This window comes from Leopardus geoffroyi, chromosome C2 (genome assembly GCF_018350155.1).
Source record: "Leopardus geoffroyi isolate Oge1 chromosome C2, O.geoffroyi_Oge1_pat1.0, whole genome shotgun sequence".
NCBI classification, from domain to species: Eukaryota; Metazoa; Chordata; class Mammalia; order Carnivora; family Felidae; genus Leopardus; species Leopardus geoffroyi.
In genome coordinates, this window is record NC_059333.1 from 81,543,670 (window position 1) to 81,570,670 (window position 27,001).

A 27,001-nucleotide genomic window follows, 5' to 3' on the forward strand; every position below is an offset into this window, starting at 1 on the left:
GCTCCAGCCCCTCCTCCCAAAAGTGGGCAGGACTAAGGAAAGAAAAGCAAAATGGGGCTGTTGAGATCAAAGAAGTAGGGAAAGGAACAGAGTGAGGGAAGAGATTGGAGGGAAAAACAGACTTAGTGGGTCGCCCACTTAATCTGAAGTTCACCTGGATTTGAGGTCTCTGTGTGGAGGTGTGAAACTAGAGGACCATTGAAGGTTTTTTAAATGTTTTAGCCTGAATGTGAGGGTTTGGGGACACTTGTACACAGCTCTAAGAGGGTAGATAAACAGACGATTGGGAGTCGTTAGGCTGAATCTGGCAGAAAAGGAAAGTGAAACTAATAGATTTTAGTGCCCACTCTAAAGGGCCAAGCACTTTAACGTTCAACTCTGCCATTTAATCTCATAACCACACTTGAGGTCACTATTATTATTCCTAACTCCTAATTTTCAAGTGAAAAAAGCTCTAGATCAAAGTAGTCAGGAAGTAACTTGTTGATATTCTTTTTCACTCTAATTCTTGCATATATTTTGGGCACTTTTATTGCCTAAGGCTCAGGTTCTCAGTCTTGAGCGTGCCTCAAAATCTTCCAGAGGGCTTGTTAGAACACAGACCACTGGGCCTAATCCCCGGAGTTTCTGATTCATTAGGTCTGGGGTGGGGCCTGAGGATTTGTGTTTCTGACAAGTTCCTGGTTGACGCGACGCGGATGCTGCTGCTGCTACAAGACCACACTTTGAGAACCACCTAACAACCTAGCCCGGTGGCTCCCAAACTGTGCTGCCTTTTGGAATCACCTGGGAATCTTTAAAAACAAACATTGATGCCTGCCTCCCAGGCCCACACATTCTGATTGAACTGGAATAGATGCAATCAGGCCATCATTGTTGACAAAAACTCTCCAGGCAATGTTAACATGCGACAAAGTATGGGAACCATTGACCTAGCCTCACTTCACCTTGACCCTAATGCCCATCTTCTTCAGCTGCCCAGCTGGGGCCACAGGAGGGACTTGTCATCTACTAGCATGGCTCAGAGCACTTCTTTCCATCCCTCCGTCTCCCGCTGTCTCAGAACACCTGCTCCTAGAACTCCTCTTGCCTCTCACCCCACTTCTCCCTTTTCCTCCAGTCCTTTGTCTCTAGTCCTGTTCAAACTAGACCCTATGCTACAGTCAGTATTACAGCCATCTCTTACCCACTGCCAATACATCCACCTCCTTGTTCTTTCTTTGACCACGTCTAGCTGGGAAAGTTTGAGGAGAAGGATCTAAACCAAACTTCAGGCATGGGAGGGAAGGGAGGCTTCTTGAAGTTGATGACATTTGAGCTGAGTTTCGATGAACAAGTAGGAGTGGAAGAGGGCATTTCAGGCAGGGGTACGACATGTGTAGAGGCACAAAGGAGGGAAACAGGAGGATTTACTGGAGAACTGCATGTTGTGTATGTCTGGAGCAGGTACTAGCCCACAGGGTCAGGAAATAAAACTGCAGAGGCAGCCTCTTGCCAGAAGGGGATAGGCCTGGGGCATGAAGCCAGGGAGTTCACATCACATTTGCAAGTAGGAAGAGCAGTCAGCTGATACTTTTTTTTAATGACTTTTAAATTATAACATTAATACACACTTAGAGAAGATATGAAAAATGTAGAAAAGCATCAAGTAGAAAATAACAATGACCTTTAATCTAATTATCCAGAACTCACCACTGTTAAGATTTTAGGGGCATTTGTCCTTTTCTCCTATGCACATTTTTACATAACTGAAAGCATGCTGTGCATAAATACATTTATATGTCACCTTCACACTTAACATTATATGCGTATTTAATGTTTTTGAGATGTTGTAAATATCTTAATGGTGGCATAAGTCTATTGTCATGGATACCATAGACTTTATTTAACTAGTCTCATACAGATGGAAATAGTAAAGGGTGAGATTTCGCTGTTATAAATGATGCCACAATGTTCATATTTGTATGAACTTGGATTCTGTCAATGATTTCTTGTGATCAATACCAAAAAAGAATTTAATGAATCAACAGTATGAAAATTGTAGACTCTTATTGTCAAATTTCTTTCTGAAAAGCTTTTGCCAATTTACACTTTCATTATAGGTGTGAAAGAATGCACATTTCGTCTTCTCTTGCCAGCACTTGGTGTTATGATTGGTGCCACTGAAGGATTTTTGGTATGGGGATGACATGAGCAGATCTGCGTTTATAAAATCACATACTGGAGGCTGAGTCTAGTGGGCCAGATTGGAGCTGCTGTTGTTGTCCTTGCTGTGCCTCCTTTGCTTTCACATTCTCCTTTTTCCATTTTCTCATTCTCCATCTTTTTTTTTCCTTCTCAGAAAGTGTATGACAAGGCTTTGTTACCAAGAGCGAAGCTGAAAAGCCCAGCTCTGTGGCTGCAACAACTTGTGCCCAGACCAGTGACCCTCTATTTACAGTTCTGTCATCTAGATAGATAGATAGATAGATAGATAGATAGATAGACAGATAGTAATTCTCCTTAGGTAGGAATATTTTTTATACTTTTCAGTGAAATTGCCAAATGGATTTATTGCTAAATTAATTTCTTTCTGCATTCTGTGACTGTCCAACCCTACATGTGTTCCTCTGTCCCTGGAATATCTTTGCTCCTTCTCCTTCTCAACCCAGCAAATTGCCTGGCATTCATCCTTCAAGATGTGCCTTAAATGTCTGTGACACCTTCCTCCCACACTTAGCCCAGTCAGAATAGGTTACTCGGGCCTCCCTGTCCCTATAGTTCAATTACAACATTTTCTACACCTAACACATTTTCTCCCTCTTGGCCAAGAGTCCTTTAGGAGTAGAACATTTTGTATTCCTGGTGTTTGTCTGGCATTCAGCTGCTACTCAGTAGCTTATGAGTGAGTGAGTGAGTGAGTGAGTGAATGAGTGAATGAATGAATTCCTGTTTTACTAAGGTGCATGGACATTTCATCTTAAATACTAATGAGTTAAAAGTGTAAAGACAATGTGAAGATGATATGAATTGCCAAAACCACACTCAGAATCATGGGTATCAGGTAAAACAGACACCTGGTATACCAGATGTCCTGATCCTGGATTCTAAGTTCTGAACATTAATTGTTCTATGTGCTTAGATGTTGACTTACACTCTATTCTGTTTCATTTTAACTCCAAATTTAATTTGTGCATAAGTATCTCTGTGCTAAAGGAAGTAAAAGGAATTAAGCGATGCCAAAATATCCCAAAGTGTATTCCAAAGAAAACTACCAGAGACTGTTTATAGATATCACACAAAAGAAGAGCCTCATGGTCCCATAAGTTTGGGAAACAACGTTAAATAGATTTCTTTATCTCAGAACGTCCTAGTAGGCATTGTAGGAAGTTTAAAGAAAGATCAGCCAGGCAATGGCAGAGAAATAGAAAAGCAATCAAGGCTTTCTTCAGTAGTAGACAGGAGTCATCCTAGCCTCTTTATGCCAGGGAAGATTCAGAGTACAAATTCAAAATCAGAATGGCAAAGTATATACCGAGATCCTAGCCCCTTACCCTGCATTTATCTCCTTAGTCCCACGTGTGTGTAAGCCTCTGCCCGCCCCCCCACCCACCCACCATGTGGATGAGATCAGCCTTCATTACTTCTCTTCTAGAGCCAGGAAGCAAGGTAATGTGTGGGAAGTGATAGCTGCAAGGTAATGTGTGGGAAGTGATAACAACTTAAAGCCATTCAACAGGAAAATTTGTTAAAAGACCAAGACATTGTAAAAGCTGAAACACTTGAGTCTATTAAGTCCCCTGCTTCTTAGAACATTTTGTTACCAGGGAATGTTTCAAGGAGGGAAAACATTGAACTATAACAGCACTGTCAGATACCGAAGTCTGGTACAAAGAGCAACATTTTACAAGACATCTGTCTTTCTGCCACTAGAGAAACCTCTGAAAAGTTCTGCTGCTTTTTTCTCCTACCCCAGTATAATTCCCCACCCTCCTCACCCCTAGACACACTCCTTGGTTTCTCTCTTTCCTCCTCCTCCTCCTCCTCCTCCTCCTCCTCCCCCTCTCACATTCATAGCCCATGCTGATTTTGCAGACACTGTGTTAAAATGACACAGTAAGCTAAGACTATCCAATGGTTATTTAATGCTCTTTGGTAAGAAGGGAACTAATTACGTGGCTAGAGGTTTAGATACTTGTTGTTTATTGGATCCAAACTCCTTAAGAGAGCCTGCAGCGTTCTCCTAAACAAACACTGCCCTTTCATGGCTTCTTGTTCCAAGCCCACATGAGATGGAGAGTTTAAGGAGACAGTATCTCCACAGATAAGAAAAAAAGGGATAGCAGAGAAGGAGAATGGGAGTATGGACTGAGGTAGAGGGGAAAGCTTACGTGCCTGTGACAGAAAGATGAACCGTCTGTGTATCTGTTGGCAGCTAATGTCCATCGGTGATAATCAGTAGGTTAGACTGTAACAGTGTTGACCATTTGTGGTCAGCTCAGTGGTTTGCTTAACTGTCTTCATTAGCAAAACATCCATCAAGGGAATGTTTTTAAACAATACCTCCTAAACAAAAAAGTATAGACAAATCTAAACATCTCTTTGGCAATCTTAACAAACACTATTACACAATACTGACAGGGACCTTAGACAAGAGCCATCTATGAAATAAATAAAAGTGCTGACTTTCTAGTTTGTGGATATTAGTAGGATATTGGTAATTAGCTACAATCTATGAGAAAAGTACCTTCGCCCCGGTAGGGAAAAGAATGGAAGGTTTTAAAGAATCTGCCTTTTTATTTTGCTTCTGTTTTAAATACATAAAAATTGTGTTGTAAAAGTGAGGCTTGTTCCCAACGTCAAGCCTTGATCCTGCCATTGCTTTCACAAGAAATCGGGCAGGCACTGCCCAAACCTCAGGAACCCTGAAAAAGACCTCTTCCAGGTGCTGGATCAGAAGTAACTGCCACTGTGGGAGGCCATCAATCCTATGTGACTCTGAGCCTGAGACACATATTTTCTGTCCCACTTTTTCTACCATGGACTCAGAATAATTTGGTTTAGGTGAAATATTCTTTTCCTTGGCATAGCTTAGGCACCTGGTGTCCTGAAGGAGGTCACTGATTTCCCCCAAGGGTGTCCAAGAAGGTTGGCTCGCCACTGGCTTACCACAGGCCAAATCTGAGGTTAATTAATCCTCAGTCATCATCAGTAGGGCCATGATGTTATTCAGACATTCAGAGAAAAGAAACTTGAACCAGTTATGGATAAGGACTTTCATCAACATTCCTTCCTATCCTAATCCCGAACCAGTGTGTCTTTAGCTGCACTGGGGGGTTGAAAATCATTTCAGCAATAGCTGGTTCATCATTTATATTACCCTCCATTTGAAGAGGCTTCTTGAAATGCCAGCTTCTTCATCGGATGCATATTAATGTTCCAAATCCAAACCTTTTTTCACTAGAACTGGGTTTCTGCTCATGAAATGGTACATTTATTGACCTTTGGGGAAATTCCCTATTCAGAATGAGTACGAAAATGCTATTTGGTGGGAGAGGAAGGGTTATTGACAGATGTGAGTTGGTCATCTAAGGTGCAGACATTCTGACCACAACCATCCTGAGGAACAGAGAGATATGTATGCCCTGCTTCTGCTTTTCTCACTCTGCAGACCTCAGTGACCAGCTCCTCGAAGTGGTGGGGCTAGAGGGAGCCATGGAGATGGGGCAGATCTACACTGGCCTGAAGAGTGCGGGCAGGAGGCTGGCCCAGTGCTCCTCTGTCACCATCAGGTACGCTTCCTCATTACCCAGCAGCCTCCGAATCTTCCCACCTCCCTCCGTATTCTTACAATGACGAGGAAGCTATCTTTGGGTTTCAGTGCGGGGGGAGTGACGGACAGAAGCTCGATAACATTTATAAAGAATGTCTTTAGAGACCATTTCCCAAACTAGGTACAATACAACTATGCAGGACATCAATTAAAGGGTCCACCTCGACCAGTTTGCCATTCTCTTATAATGAATTGGTGAAATTCTCTAAATGGTAATAGAAGATGATGAGGCCCAGAGAACCAGAGGTCCAACTCCTTGCCTTTCTTATCTTCACTAATTAAGATGCTAGATATATGGCAGAGGGCACACTGTGACAAAAACCAGGTTCTCTGCTTGCCCTTTCTTGGATAGTGGCCTTAGAAATACTATTTCCTGAGGCGCCTGGGTGGCTCAGTCGGTTAAGCGGCTGACTTCGGCTCAGGTCACGATCTCACGGTCCATGAGTTCGAGCCCCGCGTCGGGCTCTGTGCTGACAGCTCAGAGCCTGGAGCCTGTTTCAGATTCTGTGTCTCCCTCTCTCTGCCCCTCCCCCGTTCATGCTCTGTCTCTCTCTGTCCCAAAAATAAATAAATGCTAAAAAAAATTTTAGGAATTTATTTCTAAATTAGGAATACTATTTCCTGTATACCTTTGTGGAGCCAAACCATCAACATCAGCAAATCTGTCCTAATTGCCTAAGAGGGTGATGCTTCTGTGGGGTATGGACCCCACAGGTCAGTCACTGCTGGCTCCTGGAAGAAATGGAGTCTAAGAGAGGGGATCCTCGGTTTCAGTTACATCTGTTTAATCAATAAAATTCATCAGATTCTTCCCCACCTGATTATTTCAGAAGTCTTTATTCCCTTCCTTTTCCCATCCAGTTTTTCCAGTTCAAATCCTTTAGTGTGCCTTAGGGATCTCCTGGAAAGGCCACAGTATGCAGGCTTCCCAAAGTTATTGGACCACAGACCCCTTTTGTCCCAAAACCTCTTGGGCAAGTACCCTCAGCACACTTTTAGGGAAATGCTCCTCTCTGCATCCTTCAGAAAAGACCCCGAGAGCTGGTTCCCTGACATCCTTAGCTCTAAACTCTTTTCTTCATTCCCTCCCTGTGTCTTCTTTGTCTTTTCTATTATTCTCCAAACCTTTGTTTTTCCTCTGGGCTATTGCTGTGCTGGGGCCCTGTTTTCCACACGAATCCCCATACTTCCTTCCCTGTCCACCGTCCATGACTCCAGCACTGAGTAGGTCTAGTCTGTTAGCACATCTAAGACATAACTGACGTAGGCCACAGAGAATGTAACATCTTAGTCCCAGAGGAATCAAAAACGCCATGTATAAGAGGGAGGATCTTTTCTTCATATTCAATAGGCCTATTTCTAGATGGAACAGATGGGGTGAGCCAGGATCCCCATCCTCCTGGGCATTTCCCAGACACCTTCCTCAGCCCCAAGAACCAAAATGCCACTCCCTCCTCTCGTGATTTGTTTTATTATTAGGTTTCTTATTTTTTTTGTTATTAAATATTCTCAGGATCAGTGAGAGAATCGTCTACATCAAAACATAGCCTATATCCCTCATTTTGTAACTTCAAAAACAGGGCCGATGCCAAACCCAGGTGAGAGCTTCCTGGCCAGTGGGTGGCAACTGTTGCCTGCTCGCCCAGACCAGAGGCTTCCGAAAGGACTTGCCTTTTCTCCTCGAGGTGATGTAGTATGAACTTATAACTCTTCTACAGAAGGAAGTCAAAAGACCTCATCTCTCCCCTCTTAAGAATCCATATGCCAGAGAAGCTTTGCCCCACGCAAGAAAGCAACACTGTCTTCTCTCCTTCCATCCTACCCATGGGGACAGTATTCCTGATGACCCCATTTCCCAGCTAAGCCACGTTCATAGTCCGAGCCAGCACAGAGTGTGCTGCTGTTCAAGACATACAAGAGAGGATGGTTAAGAGCAGGGGCAAGGCAAGAACACTCAGACCTGAGCTGTACCTTGTATAGGTTGGAGACGTTACCTCATTGACATGACGCAACTTCTCACTCAACATAGAAACCAGGCCCTTTCCCATTTCGCTTCACTGTGGAGTTTCTGGCACAATCTGCAGGCCCTCCGGCTGGTTGTTGACGGAGGGTCTGCTCAGCAGTGGTGCTGCCATACTTGTTGGCCACTGTTTCCCAGACTTCCGTGGACTTCACTGCTCACCCACGACAGTGTTTCTCAAACTGGAGTCTGAACACCAAAGCAACAGAATCGCCCACGATGCTTATTAAAATGCAGGCCCCTGAGCCTGACCCCAGACGTGCCTAGTCGGAATTCCTGAAGTGGGCTTAGCAATCTGTTTTTAACCAGCCCTCCAACAGAGTCTTAGCGAACCACTCCTAGGTGGGCAGATAAGGTCTTCCCACATCTGTTGCCTTTGTGGGGACCACCCTAATTCTTCACCTCCAGAAGAGGCAAAGCTCACTGTGTTCTCTCGGTTCTCCGTTTTCCAGGACAAACAAGTTGCTGCCAATGCAAGTGGATGGAGAGCCCTGGATGCAGCCACCTTGCACAGTGAGTTCTGCAAATCATTGAACTAAGGGGGAGAAGTGTTATCCTGGGCCCCTTTTGGGTACCGACAGTATGAAATCGCTCACTCTCAGAGTTGCAGGGGCTTTGGGATAGTATAGCCTGTCTTCCACTTTATTCATCCACCCATTCAGGTACCTGCTAAGCCTTTATTGAACACCCAAAACAGTTCCAAAACAGAAGGAGACACTGTTGGTGTCTTCAGAGAGCTCACACTTGTAGTTGGTGAATTCTAAGACTTCATCTACTGTATCCTTGAGCGTCTCCTCTTGTGTCATTGCAATGGCAGAGAACTTGCCTTGCCACCCCAAAAGGAGACCTGCTTTGTTGATGAAGAAGCGAAATTGTTACAAAGGGCTTCCTTGTGTAGAAGCGAAATCTGCACCCTTGTGCTGGAACTTCTGCCCAGCCGCTGTGACCACTGGAGGCCCTGGGAGAAGATTCCTACAGGGCACACACTTCACTACAGGTGCACCTACCTGGAAACCCCACTGCAAATGGAGACAGCGAGTTCTCACTCACAATAATAATGGCCCCACAGGGACCGTGTGCCCTTCTTTCCTAGCTAAAAACCCAGCTAAAAACTCTATGGTGAAGGGAAACCACCATCCTGGTGTTCAGGGCCAGGGCGTTCACTGGGATATTACATTAATATCACCTTCAGTACTATTACGAATGCTCCAACCTCAGGAGACAAAAGTAGTGTTTCTAAGCTCCTCACTTGTGGAGTATTCAGACATCTCAAAAACCTGCTATTCTGAGCCCTCAAAACATCTAGTTTTCTTCTACTAGAGAAAGGGTTGCATGAGATTCCTACCAGGCCTGAATTGTAGATGTGTTTCCATCACTCTTTCTTCCATGTGACTTCTACAGATTATAAAACTGGCCCCTGGAGACAGACTCTAGGGAAGGCAAACTTCTATAAAAGGGTATCAAAAGGAGAAATTTTTCTGCAGAACCTTACCTCAGTCTTCTGGCTTCTATGAAGACTAAGAAAAAGATGAAAACACACTACAGCAAAAACTAATAATAGCTTGCCACTTTGTTAGAATTAGAAAGGATGGAGGAAATTTCTACTACTTATAATTTTGATGGAGCTAAATTGAGAAAAATCTATCCAAACTCCTCTTGTCTTCTATAAAAAGGCTGGAAGAAATCAAACCCCCTCCCACCTAACTCAGCAATATCTGAAAACTGGACTGCCATTTCTCTTACCGCAAGGACTTGTTTTTGAAATAGCCAAATGCTTCCCCTGTCCCCACTCCCACCCTCTCTCCATGCCACCCTTCAGAGTTTTCAACTCATGTGAAAAAAACTGTGACCCAGTGATCTTAAGGTGTACGGTCCATGGACATCCACACATAAAGACGTATCCGTCTGCTCAGGCTGCCGTCACACAATACCACAGACTGGCAGCTTCGACGACAGAAATGTATTGTCTCATGGCTCTGGAGCTGCAGGTCTAAGACCAAGGTTCTTTGAGCTGGTTCTCTAAGACCAGGTTGCCTTCTGGTGTGACTTTTCTTCCTTACTTGCAGACAGCCTCATATGACATGTGTCTATGGCTTTTTCTCTGTGCGTGCACACTCCTGGTGTCTCTTTTTCGTATTATAAGGATGCCAGGGACCCCTGGGTGCTCAGTCAGTTGAGCATCCAACTCTCGATTTCTGCTCAGGCCAAGATCCCCGGGTCATGGGATCGAGCCCCATGTCCGACTCCACACTGAGCATGGAGCCTGCTTAAGATTCTCTCTCCCCCATCTCCTTCTCCCTCTGCCCTTCGCGCGTGCTCTCTCTCTCTCTCTCTCTCTCTCTCTCTCTCTCTCAAAAAAGGACATATATATCTTCTGACTTTATCCTTTATCAAGCACAGAGAAAATAAAAGTAAGGAAATGATATTATTACAGTAAAACTTCGGATTGTAACTCGTTCCGTGAGTGTTCCGCAAGACGAGCAAACATTTCTAATAAATTTTAACATGATAAACAAGTGATGTCTTGCAATACAAGTGGTACATGACACCGAACATCACATGATCACAACTGAGCCAGTGGTTCTTGAAATTCGCTTTGATACATGAGTGCTTTGGATTCTAAGAATGTTTTCAGAACAAATTATGCTCACAAACCAATGTATTACTTGTATATTAATTTTAGAAAAACTAACCTTCCAACATGCCAAAAGCATGAAGTGGAATAAAGAAAGTCACATTTTATTTGATAAAAGGTACACTCATTTCTGAGATATAATAGTCATAAAATTTTAGGTGTATAATAACAGAATCAAAATATATACTGTGAAAAACAGTATAAATGTATATTCTGAGAAAAATAGATGAATAAGAAGTTGACAGAGAGACAAGTATTGAGAGTCTTTAAAATATTTGTTTCGAGGGATACAGGAGTACTGATGCATAGGAGCACTTGTACCCCAATGTTTATAGCAGCACTCTCAACAATAGCCAAATTGTGGAAAAAGCCTAAATGTCCACCAACTGATGAATGGATAAAGAAATTGTGGTTTGTATACACAATGGAGTACTACGTGGCAATGAGAAAGAATGAAATATGACCCTTTGTAGTAATGTGGATGGAACTGGAGAGTGTTATGCTAAGTGAAATAAGCCAGAGAAAGACAGATACCATATGTTTTCACTCTTATGTGATTCCTGAGAAACTTAACAGAAACCCATGGGGGAGGGGAAGAAAAAAAAGAAAAAAAAAAAGAGATTAGAGTGGGAGAGAGAGCCAAAGCATAAGAGACTCTTAAAAACTGAGAACAAACTGAGGGTTGATGGGGGTGGGAGGGAGGGGAGGGTAGGTGATGGGCATGGAAGAGGGCATCTTTTGGGGTGAGCACTGGGTGTTGTATGGAAACTAATTTGACAATAAATTTCATATAATAAATTAAAATAAAATAAAATAAAATAAAATAAAATAAAATAAAATAAAATAAAATATTTGTTTCGGCTTGCCCTTTGAGGTCAAGAAGCAAAAATAAACAAATGTCACAACTCTTGGATGAAATAACTCTGTAGCCTATAAACAAATTAAATATCTCATTTTTCCTCCCAGGATCCAGTGAGTATTTAGTTCACAAAGAAAAAAAATCTGTGTAAAATCCAGAAGGAAAAATCATAAAACTTATTTTATTTGACCACAAGGCAACAAAACCAGATATTAGTAATAGAAGCAAACTAATTATTAGTAAACAAGTGAAATCAAATCACTCAGAGATTTTTTTAAATTCTCCTAAAGAATAATAGATTCAAAAGGAGACCAAAACCACCATTATAGGCTGTTTCAAAAATAATAAAAATCAGGGGCGCCTGGGTGGCGCAGTCGGTTAAGCGTCCGACTTCAGCCAGGTCACGATCTCACGGTCCGTGAGTTCGAGCCCCGCGTCGGGCTCTGGGCTGATGGCTCAGAGCCTGGAGCCTGTTTCCGATTCTGTGTCTCCCTCTCTCTCTGCCCCTCCCCCGTTCATGCTCTGTCTCTCTCTGTCCCAAAAATAAAAATAAAAAAAAAAAATAATAATAATAATAATAATAATAAAAATCAGAAGGTTCTATTCAAAAATTGTACAGTGTAGCCTGAACTATATTTAGAAGTAAATTCAAAGTGTCATATACCTCCATCATTTAAAAAGGAAAGACATGTAATGAATAATTACAATATTAGAAGAACAACAGTAACACAAACTGAGGAGAAGCAGAAGGAAGAAAATAATAAAGATAAAAGTAGAAATGACATATTTAAAAAGCAGGAAAATTGAGAACTAGTTCTTTAAACATGCCAAATGTTTGAAAGCCTGATTTTAAAGAGAAAAACAGAGATCAGAGTTATTAAAATATAAAAAAATATAAAATATAAATATAAATGTGATGGTTTATTTTAATTATAAGACATGACTTATTTAATATATAATCATCTTGATTCTAATAAACTTGAACATCTCATGAAAATTCTAGGTAACCACTAATAAAAAAGAAAATGTCTTCAAAGAATTACATCCAAAATGATCTTAAAACATGGTCTTAACTAGTGAGTTCTTCCATACTATTAGGAAATAAATATTCGTGTAAACTGTTCCATAGTATAAACAAGACAGAAAGTCACCCAGTCCATTTTGTGAAATTAGGACAGATACAAAAACTGAACAAAAATTTTTATTTGGGTTTTTTTTTTTTAATGTTTATTTTGAGAGAGAGACAGAGCACGAGTCGGGGAGGGGCAGAAAGAGAGGGAGACAACAGAATCTGAAGCAGGCTCCAGGCTCTGAGCTGTCAGCACAGCTGATACGGAGCTCAAACTCACAGGGGCTCAAACCCACAGACTGCAAGATCATGACCTTAGCTGAAGTCAGACACCCAACAGACTGAGCCACCCAGGCGCCCCAAAATTTCGATTTTTAAAGAAAAAAAAACCCTTAGAAAGCTAAAATCAGAAAAATAATCCCTCAAAATAATAAAAAATATTTAACTTAAACTAATAATGAACACTGTACTTACATGTTTACTTAGCCCTTAGTAAGACATCAGAGAATCCTGGACAAGACATGTGTGCTAATATTGTTTGGAAGTTTTTGTCAATGCAATATAAATGCCACAGAAAAGAAATGTAACTATTTGGAAAAGAGTCAAAACTGTCATTATTTGCATATAATATGATTATTCATGTGATAATATGAATATGATACTATGCAGGTAATATAGAAAGATAATAGAATCAACTGAAAACTCCAAAGATTAAATTATTTCAATGAAGCCACAAGGAAAGATAGACAAAAAGTTAATAGCTTTTATATATTCCAGCAATAACTAATCACAAGAATAGAGTAGAAAAAAATTAAGATATCATAATAGCAACAACCAAAACAAAATATTAAATTGAATTGTAAAAAAAAAGATGAATACTATTATGACTTAATATAAAAAATATATACTTAAATTTAAAAACATCCCATGTTTCTAAACAGGGATCCCAAACAAGATCCCAGTGCAATTATTTTTTTAACTTGACCAAACAATGCAATAGCTAACGTGTTTTATGAAAGAGCTATAAGGAAGGACTTCCCACAAGGTATTAAAATAGTTACAGAGCCACAATAATTGGCATGATATTAGACAGATAAATCAGTAATGCCAAAGAGAGCCCTAAGAAACCCCAGTACACATAAAAGCTATTAAAAAAAGAAGAAAGATCATAAATTAATTTGAAAGGAATGGACTGTTTAACATAACAGTATCCAAAAAATTGCCTGTTTGGGAAAATGTCATTATTTATATACTGAAACCTCTCACCTCAAACTATACTCCAAAAACAAAAACAGAAAAAGTCCAATTAAAGATTATGACTACCTAGGGGGCACATAAATGACTATAATGACACTGTGAGCATAGACTTTAACAAATTTAAAATTCTACAAGTCAAGAATCAATGTAGAAATTTTATTATTTTTAATTTTTATTTTAGAGAGAGCATGCAGTGAGGGAGAGGGACGAAGAGAGAGAGAGAATCTGAAGCAGGCTCCACACTCAGTACAGAGCCCAACCCAGGGCTCAATCCCACGATGCTGGGATCATGACCCAAGCTGAAATCAAGGGTCGGACGCTCAACCAACTAAGCTATCCAGACGTCTCTTCGTGTAGAAATGTTAAAGGCTAAGGACAAGATCTTTTTTAAATAGCTACCTCAGAGAGCAGGTGAATTCCCATAATGTCTAAAAAGCTCTTAGAAACCAGGAGGAAATGCTAACAATGCAATAGTGAACAGACAGCTCACAGAAGTAATACCATGGGCTAACAAAGCTGTGAAATAATATTTAGTATCGTTGGGCGCCTGGGTGGCCCAGTGGGTTGAGTGTCCGACTTCGGCTCAGGTCTTGATCTCGTGGTCTGTGAGTTCGAGCCCCACGTCCATCTCTGTGCTGACTGCTCAGAGCCTGGAGACTGCTTCGGATTCTGTGTCTCCCTCTCTCCCTGCCCCTCCCCCACTCATGCGCGCGCTTGCTCTCCTTCTCTCTGTGTCAAAAATAAACGTTGAAAAGTCTTTTTTAAAAATTTAGTATCATAAGTTAAGAAAAAAGGAGGAAAGAATTTCACCTTGAAACAGTGAGAAAACCATGCCATGTTTCACTTGTCAAAGGAGCACAATTTGTTGTTGTTGTTTTTTTTAAGATAATATCCATTGTTGTCGAGATGTGGTGTGGCCAGCACACTCAAGGAGTAAGATAAGAGTATAAACTGGAAAGCATTCTGGAAAGCGTTTGGTCCACTTCATTTCCTTTGACCCTTTTTTCCCCCAATTACTCTTTTAGGAATATATTTTAAGTAAAATACAGGTTATCAGTAAAAAAAACAAAAAACAAAAACAAAAAAAACAGGGGTGGGGGGTGGGGGAGCCCAACATTTAAGGAAAACATTAAAACTAGGTGAGTGAGATTCATCAAATAGAATAATTTTCAGCCACTGAAAACCATATTTAATGAATATTTAATGATATCAGAAATGCTTGTAAAATAATGATAAATGAAAACAGATTAAGAAACTGATTTCAATTTGCTAAAAACATACAAGCATACAAACAAATTGAAAAAAAAATACACCCCAAAATTAACAGCAATTTCCCCTAGGTGATTTTTAAATTTTTCATATTTCCTGAATTCTCCAAAACGAGCATATGTTTGTTCATGCATATAAATATATGTCTATAAAATATGTATTATTAAGAAAACTTGCCTTGTGCTTGCAGTACTGTTAGATGACCTCTCATTCTTTACCATCATAGTTAGACACCATAATTTGAACCTTAAAGCTAAGAATATTCCCCCACAGTTAGGATCTCAAGGTGGAAAGGGATTCTAGTTATCTAGTCCGGTGATTCCCAAACTTGAATAGGCATCCAAATAACCTAGAAGGTGTTTAAAATGCAGATTGCTGGGTTTCTGATACAGTAAGTCTGGATACCTGAGAGTTGGCATTTCTGGCAAGTTCCCAGGGGATGCTGATGCTGCCGGCATAGGGACCCCACTCGGGGTCAATAATAATCTAGTTGAACTTCCTGACTTACCAATAAATCCCAGATTTCTCCTCCACCACTAGCAAAACCTAGGTTTTTCCAGCTACATCTGGAAGCCTCTGATGGCAGGAAACATTCTTGTGAAGCCAGGCATCCTAAGAACTTAGAGAACCATTAACAGCTAAGACCTGAAAGATTGTGCAAGCCCCCACCCATCTCCCCTAGCCTCTCTTTAGGCAGGAGTGTTTCCCAAATGATTTGGGATGAGTCCTTACGGTTATTGGCCATTTTGTGGGACATCATATGAACCATCTGCCCTGATGGAAGGAGTCCCTCAGTTTATTGCTTCTCTTGAAGTAATAAAAATGTGCTGGCTTGTGGGAAATGGCCCCCAAAACAAAGTCAACACCCAGCACTGTAACAGTTTTAAATTTACCGCATTTTAAGGGAGAAATTACATACTGCAGTGGTTTTGTGAATTTCGAGCTATCACACAAGTGCCTACTGTATCAGTTCTCTCCCTAATAGACCAGAAAACTAAGAAAATGGGGCTGCTGTTCCTTGTGCTTGTCAGATGTTGTAAATCTCATAAAAGGTCTTTAAGAAAATCATGAAGACTTCAGTTAATTGCCTGACCAGCCCAATTAGCAGAGAAAATTGGGTTCTAACTACAGGGATATGGGATACTGTCTTTCTATCATGGGTTGAAAAGGCAAGCTTCACCACATCCAACTACCTACAGTGGACTCTGAACAAGTTAACTCACTAGCTTCTCCTAAATGGGGGAGAAGGGGATAAAAACTGACATCTCTTGAACTCAAAATGAGAATATGATCTCCTACTTCTTGCCTTTGGTTCATGTACATACAGTGAATTCTCAGTTACATATAGCACTAGAATCCGCAAGCCACATCAAAATCTCATGTTAGCCAGGATCTCCATGTTGATGATCTACCCCATCAAGACCTTTGTCAAAACTGCTGAAAAAACAAATGGGAGGGATCTGAGTTTCACTTCCTCCTCTTTGCCCTGGAGGTGCTAACAAGCAAATAAATTGCTCAGCTAGAGAAAGGAAAAGGAGAAGTAAGGGTCTCCCATTATCTAAAAAAAAAAAAAAAAAAAAAAGGGCTCTATCAGCGGGAAATGTAGGCAGTGCATCAGCTGTCACTGTCTGCCCCAAGCATAGCCATCTCCACTGCCAGTACAGTCTCCCCTGGTGCTCATCCATCACCGCTTCCATGGCATGTGCTGTGCTTCCCAGGGCAGTGCACGGGTTCAGGGAGTACCACGGTGATAGGGTTCTTCCCCATAGGGGGCTCTGGTGCTCTGGAATGAGAAAAGGCTTCCCGCAGCACAAGGACATGTGCCCCAAGTCACCATGATCGGCTAGGGCTAAATTACATGCCACAGACAAGTTCTGTGAGAGTCCTTCGTCTGTGCCTCACTTTCATGAATTCTGGAATAAACATAGCGCCCGTAACAAAGCCCATAACACAAAATGGTACTTGATGTATTCTTGGTCTAGGAACTGCCACAAAACATAAAGATATCCTCCCCTTCTGGAGCTCCTGGGTGGTAAAAACCAGCCTAAGAGTCGTTTTCAGCTTCTGTCACCCAGGTTATGCTAATTATCCACAATGTCTTTTGGTTTCATCCTTGTCTTTCCATATCCTGGGGACTTATAAATTTAAACCTGGCTTGCAGTAATACCCTTTTAGCCAGAGTCTCCCCCACTCCAACTTGCCCTGACAACAGCTGTAGAATAATTTCCCTGGAAATCTTTTCTTCCTCATGTTATTCTCCAGCTTAAAAGTTATCATGGTTCCCTGTTACCTCACATTACACCCAACCTCTGCCCCCTCCCCTTTAAAGCCCTGGAGTAACTGCCCCACCTGAGTCCCTGACCTCCCTTCTCATCCTTTGCCCCACACTCAACGAGGTCATACATTCATCCAGTGCCTTCCCTTTCTCTTTTCACCAACAGATTTTCCTTCCCTTCCTTTCAAATCTTAAAATTCCTTCTCAGTTGCTCCCTTCAGACTCTTCTCAGTCCTTACCTAACTTCTTTTTGACACCACTTGGTCTATCCTACATTAATTTAAACTTATTGATGGGTCTCTGTCTGCAAGAATTCTTCTCTGGTTATCTGTGGTCACACCGTCAGTTCCAATGATGTAGGCACCACGAGAATGAGCTCCTAGATTGCTTCTTTTGATATACATCTTTCTCCTCCAGTGTAAGATAACAATTATTTAAGCATTACATTCCATTTTACAGCTTAAAGTGGGATTTCGTTGACGGTCCCCCATTTGATCTTCACAGCAACTTTGCGAGGAAAATGGGACAAACGTTACTACCCTCATTGTATAATTCAGCAAGCATGGCTTTGAAGGTTAAACGATTCGTCCAGAGTCTCACAGCAAAGAAAGAAGCAGGAGATCTGGGACCCAAACCCAGGTCCTTGAATCCTAAGTGCCTCTTGTTCCCATATCATCTTCCCACCCTGGACATGTGTCACACATGATAAATGCTGATGGACTGATAATGCAGATCAGTAATGTGCAGCATCATCAGGCCACATTCAAATAGGGATTTAATGTTCTGAAGCCATGCCCTGAGGATAAGTTTGGAAAGAAAGGCAAAAATGAGAATTCACCAGTGTCTGTCTTTCACTTCCCATTGACTTAAAGTTTGCAGGAGGAAAAAAAAAAAAAAGAAAGAAAAAAGAAACCTAAAATTAAAAAAAAAAAAAAAAAAAAAAAGCTTTTAAAATGAAAGTTGGTTTTTTCCTGGAAAGCTGAGAAAAGAGGAAACACCTAAGGGACTCACTTGAAACTTTCCACATGATGTTGCTTGGGTCATATGTCAGAATGAAGCCTCTAGGCTATGAGTTACCAGTTGACATTTCTGCAGTGCCTAGACTGGAAGGGCCAGGAGCAGAGGAAGCTAGGAATCTGAAGAACTGGGCTCTAGCTGTTCTGCCCTCTCTGTGTGACCCCAGGCTAATCCAAGGCTCAAGGGAGCCTCAGGCCTCCATTCCTTTGTCTGTCCTGCAGAAAGGTTGAATGAGATGGACCATGAGGTCTCCTCCGGCTGTGACATTTTGAGAGTCTATGAATAGCAAGGACACAAGACAGGTGCGAGCTGATCACCACGTGGGAAGCTCACACCTGTCTCTCCCCAGTGTTTCCGCCCCTCACTTCCAGCAGTGCCAAACTCCAGGCCCAGCGAGGGTCCAGTTGCCAATTTCGAAGCTGTTCAAGGACAGTCGTCCTTTCTGCATGGGGCTCCTTCCAACCCAAAGCTGGCCTTCCTTCCTCCCTGTGCGACTCACTCTCTCATAGGCTACTGGGATTTGCATGTCACTAATTCATTTATGCCTCTTTGCTTTTAGATTAAAATTACTCACAAGAATCAAGCACCTATGATGATGGGGCCTCCCCAGAAGAGCAGCTTCTTTTCACTGAGGAGGAAGAGCCGTTCAAAAGACTAAACAACGTGCCAAATGCCAGTTAAACCAAGAGAGAAAATAAGAAACTGTAACACACACACACACACACACACACGCACGCACGCACGCACAGGCACACACGCACACTCATCTCTAACCAGTGGAAGCAAAGCCACCCTTCAGGAAGAAATCTTCATCTTCCCGTACGTTCATTCTCTCTTCTTCAACAAAGAACACACCCCAACAGAGCCAGGACCCCCAGAAAATTTTGAATGGACCCAGGGCCCACCAGGGTGATGTTGGCTCTTGCAGCAACCTCACATTCCCAGAAGGCCTTGAGTGGGACTTTCTGAGACTGAAGGAGAAGTCCCCCTTTCTTCCCACCAGTCTTGCAAGGTCCCTCACGGACGCTCACAAGGAAGCAGGCTGCAGGTTTCCTGCCTATGGTGAGATCGGATGTGGCCAAGGGAAAGCGCTCCCATTCCAGAGAACTTACACAAAGGTCCCTCTGTACAGAGACAAACGGCCTCCAACTCTCAAAGCATAACCCTTGGCAGGGCTCAGCAAGTGCACGTTGGTTTCTTAGTTGTCCTTCAAGCAGCAACTTCTGCCTGAACTTGCTGAGGAGGCAGAAAGGCTGTGGAAAGCTGTGTTTCCATTCTTGGTTCTCCACACTGTCAGTGGGCACTTGTTATTTTCCCAAAGCCTTCTCCTGGTGGCTGTGTGTTTGTTTGGAGACGGCTCCAAGAGCCCCCAGAGCTGCCTGTACAGCACACCTTAGATGTGGTATTTATTTTCTTAGTTCTGTGAACACCTGGGAGGGAAAGCAGAGAAACTGGGATTTATTTTTCAAATTGGTGTCATAATATTGTGTAAAAAGGGAAGAAAAAAAACCACCCCCAGCTTCTTTCTTTTTCAAGCCAAAGCGTGTTTCCTGTTTGAGTTCCAAGCCCTGGTGGCAGACTATTTCCTGAAGGCAGAGAAGATGAGAAGGAAGGACCAGGAGAAGACCTGGAGACAAACCATCAGGTGGCTCCCACCTGCGTCTTTGCACCTACCACTCCCAGAGTGTGAGCTGAAGGCCCTTCTGATGATCTAATGTGTGTGTACATATATGTAGCATATATATTTATATATATATATATAAATATTTATTTACTGATGGACTTCTCCTGACTGAAAAAAAAAATATGTAGAATAGGAACAGAAAAGTGGGAAGGAAAAAGAAAGTTTTCACTCCCCCATTCCACCATTTCATGGTCAAGACACATTTCCCCATGGTGATCATGAGATTTAAGGGAAGTGAAAGTAGCTTCTTATTGTAAAGAGACTGAGAATTCCTATTCTGGATTCTCAAAACAACCATGAAAGATACGCTGGACAGAATTTACTCTCCCATTTGTCAGATAAAGGCACCGAGTCTCTGAAAAGTTAAGAGACTTGTCTGTGGTATCTTAGCTAATGTGGTTTGAGAATAAGTGCCACTAAGAGGATATTTATTAGGGAAAAGAACCCACACGTCTTAGAATAGGGTCATTTCTGGTCACTGGGAAATGATTCCATTCGAGTCCAGGTTGCCAGGGAAGAAGGAACATGTAGCCCGTGTGAGGACGGGACAGGCCCACATGAGAACATAGGGGCCTTGTGATGCTTCCCGGAGATTCTGTCTGGCCTGAACTGGTAAGAAGTTGGTCTGGGTTGAAGGCACTAGACAGATCATCAAATTAAACTCTATCACGTGTCAACTCATCATGGTCCTCATGGCCTCCTAGTCTGGAAACACCTCTGGCTGCAGGGATGACCTCAGTGGAGACTCACAAGATGGACTGAGGCACCTTCTTCAAGGTGCTCCCAGCCAGTACCCAGAGGGGTCTTGGCAGAGGCCAATGGGCTTCCTGCAGCTGGTGCCGGCATCACCCTCCTTTCCTGAGGGCAAGTCTGTATAGAACTTCATTACTAGACAGAAACATTTGCCTTGGCGCCTTCACTCCACTGGACCGCCATCCCTTCTGAGATTTCTTAAGAGGAAACGTGGGCCCACTAGACATTGCTCCACTGAGCTCTGTCTAATCTTGCACTGTGTCAGGAGCTTTGCACAAGGAAGGGAAATTAAGACTGTGTGTACACACTGATCCTAACTGTGAAGGAAGCAGTCATCTAGGACCATCCTGCTGGACCTAATAGTGCAAAACAGTGGGTGAGGGGAAAACCAGGCCGTCTGGAGAATGTCTTGAATGATGGGATCCTTGGTGATGGGATGGACCAGCAAGCTCCAGAATAACAACAGGTACTATCTTGGAAGCCACTTGATTTCGAAACAAAGGCAGGTGTGGGCTCACTAATTCTGAGACATTTACAGACATTTTTGCATGTCTGATCCCCCAAGATTGAGGCTGTCGAAACATAGCACTGTCAACAGGTGGAACTGAGTCTCAGTGATTCACAAGTCAGAGTGGCCGTGGCCTGCTCTAGTCCAGTGCATAAGACTTGCAGTGTTGCTTGAGAGACATGTCCCAAGGCCTCCTTAGAACCACACAGTATAATACACCAGTGGAATTGCACTTCCAGCTTGGTAAGTCCAGTGTTGTTTAATGTGCTGTTGCAATTCATTCCTTAACTACTGTGACCATGGCTTTTTCCTGTAGAGTACCTCATCTTAGTGATCTTCCCAGCAACCTCAGAGGCTGACAGAGAATGTGTTACCCTCCCGATCTTAATAATGAGAAAAATTAAGCTTAATGAGGGTTCAGTGACTTCTCAAAGTCACACAGTTAGGCAAGCAGGGCAAAATCCAGTCCTTTAGTCTTCATCTTATTCTAATTGTGACCATGCCACAGACATGTTCTCACCTGCCCCCACAGTTCTACCCTACCAGCAATAAAAATAATGAAACAGAAAATCTTCAATACATTGTGTTGTCCCTGGACTGTTGAGCTAAGAGTTGCATCTCATTATGGCTTGGTCTTTGTGGATTTCCTCCAGTGAGTTGAGAATGGAGATAGACTTAGTAGAATGATTATATTTCAGGTCAGAGACCAGCTCCTCTCAAGATAGTTCTTTCCACAGATGGAAAAGATATGTTAAAATTGCCAAATAAATTAGGAAATACTTGGCAGAATCTGGAAGAGCCTCCAGACTGGCGTTACATAACATGCATATACATTATACATATGCACATTATATAAGGTGACATAGTACTTAATGTGCTGTATATATTATGCAAATTACATATTTGTGAGTAATCATGATAAATATAGAGACCCACTAATCACTTTTTTACACATACTCAGTGACAGATTAGGAAGTTACTTTGCCAGAGAGTCTTAAAACTTACTCTCTCCTGCTGCTTTGGTTCCAATTCCTGACAAAAATAATTGCATCAACTTTTCCCATCTCTAGCCCCCTCTCCTCTTAGCCAAAACCCTCAGTTACCTCCTGTCCCAGCTAGGCTGTACCTTCCGTGGAACACACCACAATTGGATCCATAAAAATAGAATCATGGGGATGGGAAGGATCTAGACTTCCAGATTCCCTATGTCCCAGGCCTACATCTCAACACTCCCAGGCAAGTGGGTGCCTAATGCTAATATCAAAAGTAGAGAGGAGGGGAGAGGGGAGGGAGGAAGGGTGGAAGAGTCCACCAAACCTCCAAGGAAGGAAACTTCATAGTGTTCCCTGGCCACCAGTTCCAGGATCTAACAATAACCAATCAGGAAGTTATTTCAAACATCTAAGTCCCCACAGCATATCTGAGACCATAATTTCCTAAGATGTGTTTCGCAAAATGCTAGTAGCCATAAAATGCTCCATGAAAACAGAGTTCCGTGATCAAGTACTAGCTCCCTTTCTGGGAGAGACATAGAGAGGCCTAACACTAAAAACTCACCATGAAGAACCATAGAGTCCTTTATTTGTCTGTCAACATCAACAGATTAGAAACACTGCCTTACGCCCACAATTTCTTCTTTTTGTCCTCAGTGGGGATAGGAACATGCAAGTAACCGTCCTCAGCAATAATATTCCCAAAAGTACTTCTCTAGGAGAAGTAGCCTCCATTCTTAAGACACTGTTTAGTTTCTGCTCTGTGATTGTTCCCGTCTACATTCTTCAAGTAAGAATCAAGGATCTGGACTCTTTGTCCCATGGGTGAGGAAGGGATTGGGGGAAACATGATAGCTTCCAGGGGTCAGACTTTATCTGTGTAGCTCCAGAGAAAAGAATCAGGTCTAAACAATGCAGTTATAGAGAGGTTGATTTTTATTCAATTGAATGACTGCTCTTGGAACTGGCCTAATATGGAAAAGGCTTTTTCTGGGGGGAAGAAGAGTTACCTGCTCTTATAGGATAGGCCTTGACTTGGTTGGGTGGGGAACTAGCAGTGATTGATCTACCTTGTCCAAAAAGCAATCAGAACTGTTTTTGTAAGCATCAATGTTAAAACAGTATCTATTACTTCCTTTTGAACAGCAGCCTCAGTGTCCCTTGTTTTCTGAAAGAATGAAAATGACTCCTGGAGAGATTTCTGGATCGGTGGGTACTGATCAGTTAGACCACACTTAATACATGGCAAAATTGACCAGAATCATTGACATCCTCGAGGATAGCTAGTGGTAGTTATCTCTTCTCAGTAGCTTGGAGTGTTAAAGGAATGGGGTTCAGTATTCAAATCAAAAGAGATTTTGTTTTTCTGTTGGGGTCCATTGTAGCAGTGTGGAACTCTTCTAGTCACAAATTTCGGGCCTGCATCTGACTTGCAATAACAAGGAAAAATAAACTATCCCACATGTGAAATAGCAATCAAGTTTTACATAAAACAACAGAGCAGAATTGTATAGAATTTCACATGGAGCCATTGTTTATAGCTCACCTTGATGTCCCATCATACTGGAGTGTATCTTTCAACTTTTTTACTGTAGAGAGAAAGCAGGAAATGGAGACAGGAAAGGGAATGCCCACTTATTGCTTACTGGATACAAGGCATCACGTTGAGGCCTCCATGTGCTGTCCCATTTAATCCTCAGAACAGCCTACGATAGGAGCATTGTACTTATTTCACAGATAAAGGTATTAGTGCGTAGTAAGGTAAACCACCTTGTCCAAGTTCAAACAGATAGTAAGTGGTAACAGCTAAGACTTGACATGAATCTGTCTCACGAAAATGTATGTTTTTTCTACTATACTTTAGTGCTTTTAACATTCTTATCTGTTCCCAATCCCACTATCATTCTGGGTGAGATTACACAGCGCTGGGCAAATTGATCTATCAGGTCCACCTCTGTGTAGCCCTCTAATCATGTTCCTACTGAAGAACTCTCAGTGCTTGTTCACATTTAAGCTCAACAGCCTCTGTGGACAGCTGGAACCTCAAACCTCAACTTTGCAATCAAATTGACAGCCAAAACTTAGTCTTCAATGTTTCCAATTCTAGGTGAATGGGATGCACTTCTCGGGGCTACCTAATAGATTTTCTACCCAACTCTGTGAGTGGGAGAGCAGCAAGCTGTCTTCTCAGACATAAATGCCATGGTCAACGGTGACTGGCCTGCACAAGGAAGGAGGGCTGGGGTTGTTGAAGGGAGCCTCCAGCAAGAAGGCTCTGCATGTGATCCTCATTAGTGATAGGCGTGGGCTGGGCCATCTGTATTCCACAGGAGAACAGAATGGCAGGCTGCCTTTCAGATGCCAAGAGAAGCTATCTAATGGGAAGATCCAGAGAGCTCAAAAAGCAGACAGGCATCTTTCCTCAAGGGGATCTCTGTAGGAATCCAGGGACATAGAAAACCAAGGGTTTTTGGAAATAAGCTGCTTAACTTGCTGGGTACCTACCCTGGCTACCACTTTATTCTTCATGTCCATGGTGCAGAATGGCAAGCCAAGCCCTGCAGCCTCATCTGCTAGCTAAATTCCCTTCGATGGAGCCCACGGTGAACCTACGTTATCCTAAAATCTGTGGATGCTGTGGCAGGTGCATCATAGCAAGGCACCAGGGTTTGCAGTTAAGCCTTCAAGTCTCCCAAGGGTCAGGAAACACTGTAACCAGGAGAGACCATATGATTGGATGTTCCATGCAGATCCTAGAGAAATAATCAGAAAACATGAGGACAACTGTAAATTGGTCAAGTTAGGAAAATGCAATTTGGAAGCAAAGAAGAGAACATATAATGCAATGTCAAGCACATAGTAGGTAATGAGTAAATATTTGTTAAATGAATGAATAGCTAAAGTGGGTATCTGTCCCTGTATCCTGGAATGGATAGGGGAAGGGGGGGTAGAGGTGATGAAAGCTTTTTAACTAACAGCTCAGGAACTTGAAACCACAGGATGTAGAGGGAGCTCATGGGGGCCTCTAACTACCCAGACATCTGTTGAATGATGGACACAGCTAAATATGGATCATCAAAGGGCTTTCTAGGTCACATGGAGGGCAGTTTCATGATTCAGAAAATATGAAATTCAACTTGGACAGAAAGACAGAAATATTTGCAATCTACTTCTTAGCCATCAGGTCAGAATGGACAAAGAATAAAAAGGTAGCACAGAAGCGGAGTTACAACACAGTGAGAGATCAGCATAATAAGGTACAGATTCAGAAGATGAAAAGACATGGAGAACTGGGTTTTTTAGCAGATATTTGGGCAAGGAAGCTGAGCACTATAGTTCAAAATGAAAGAAAGGACTGACAAATCCTTTAAAAAAAAAAAAAGCAGCTTAAAGCTGAGTTAATGGTAATATGTGGGACATGTCCAGGCATTAATGAAACTCTTATTAAATAACTATCATTTATTGTGCAGTCCAAAGCCTATTACTTTTATGACCACTGCTAAACTTCACAGGAACTCTCCTGAAGTGGGTGGTATACAGCTCCCTACTTGACAAACAAGGACTGAGACACGGAGCAGATCTCATAGCAGCAGATCCAGGATTCGGATCTGTCAGTATCTGCCTTCAAAGCCATGTTTGCACCTCACTGCCACTGCTGATGACTCTGAGCTTCAAGCGTAGTGGCAGGGATTCACCACCCCAAACCGATCCCTTGTGCACGACTCAGCGGACTTCCTTCTCAACCTGGAAATCTGAGTCCACGAAGCTGGGGTGGGAAACAGCACTCACTTGGCCAGCCACAGAGGCTCATTGAGAAGGAGTGGACCTGGGCTGTGGAAGGTGTGTGCATACTTCACCCTCCCTTCTTCTTAGGCCCTCTCTCCAACGCGCCAGCTGGGCCGTGTCCTAGGACCTTACTCAGACAGCATCCAGCCAACAATGAACAGCTGGTAAAGAACTCACCAGATCAGGGTGTTCACATAATATGAAAGATCATCTGAAAAGATACACAGAGACCATATTAAAGATCAGGAGCAAGTGAAATGAGGTCAGGTGGTCAAGCCTCAGAATTTAGCAACTGATACCTAAAGGTGGAAAAGAGATCCAAAATGTCCTTTTAAAAATCTGTTGGATGAATCATAATTTGGAGTAAAAAGACTGCTTCTGGAATGATGCAAAAAAAAAAAAAAAATGTTGAACTTTTTCCTTTCCAAAAAAAACAAAAAAATTGTTTTTAAAAATGGAACGTTAGCAAGAACTACGAGGTGAGGGATGATAAAATGGTCATTTCTTTTTACCTTAGATGAGACAAAAGGAAGTGCACTTCTAAACCTCACAATATAAATGGCAATCCAGAAAAAGATTCCAGGAAGTGTGCATTTTCTGCTGAGGGATTAAACATCAGTACTTTCAAAGTAATTAACGAAGTGACTTTTTTGTCTTTTTTATTTTTTAAAGAAAACTGGTACTAATAGGTCACCAGGAAATGGCACGATCTTCAAGAAAAGAAAATTTTTCCTGATGAATATTTCCTCTCTCCCCAACATCTTTGAGGTGAAAGGATTGAGAACTAACTAGATCTTTTAACTCAGAGCAACATACATCATGGAAGGTGTTAAGAACAGAGGATATCATTAAAATTGCTGTTTGGGGTTTGCTGTCATCACTCTCTGCTCCCACCAGGCATTAAGGTAATGATAATAAACCTAAGAAGAGTAAGTAATCCCCACCTCCCACCATCTCCCTGTCAGCCTCCTAAAGCTCCCACCACCTGCCCAGGTTAAACATACTTCCTTGAATTAGAGTATCTGGGAGTAATTTCTCTTTATTACGGACATTTTCAAACACATA

The 27,001-nt window shown here is 42.2% G+C and overlaps 1 protein-coding gene across 15 annotated transcripts in view; it reads left to right on the forward strand.

The window, feature by feature from the left end:
* Positions 1-27,001, forward strand: part of DGKG (diacylglycerol kinase gamma) — a 213,030-nt gene that overhangs the window by 180,779 nt on the left and 5,250 nt on the right. For 9 of the 15 annotated variants that reach the window (XR_006718463.1, XR_006718465.1, XR_006718466.1 and 6 more), the window contains 4 exons: positions 5,651-5,771; positions 8,285-8,345; positions 18,773-21,401; positions 26,609-26,841. Coding sequence is in view for 1 of the 15 variants with exons in the window: in XM_045502671.1 (XP_045358627.1) it covers positions 5,651-5,771; positions 8,285-8,345; positions 18,773-18,871 (281 nt within the window). In the remaining 14 variants the exon portion in view is untranslated. Of the gene's footprint in view, positions 1-5,650; positions 5,772-8,284; positions 8,346-18,772; positions 21,736-23,296; positions 23,360-24,257; positions 26,326-26,608; positions 26,842-27,001 lie in introns of those variants that run through there. The other 6 variants (XR_006718456.1, XR_006718457.1, XR_006718459.1 and 3 more) reach the window with 6 other exon arrangements.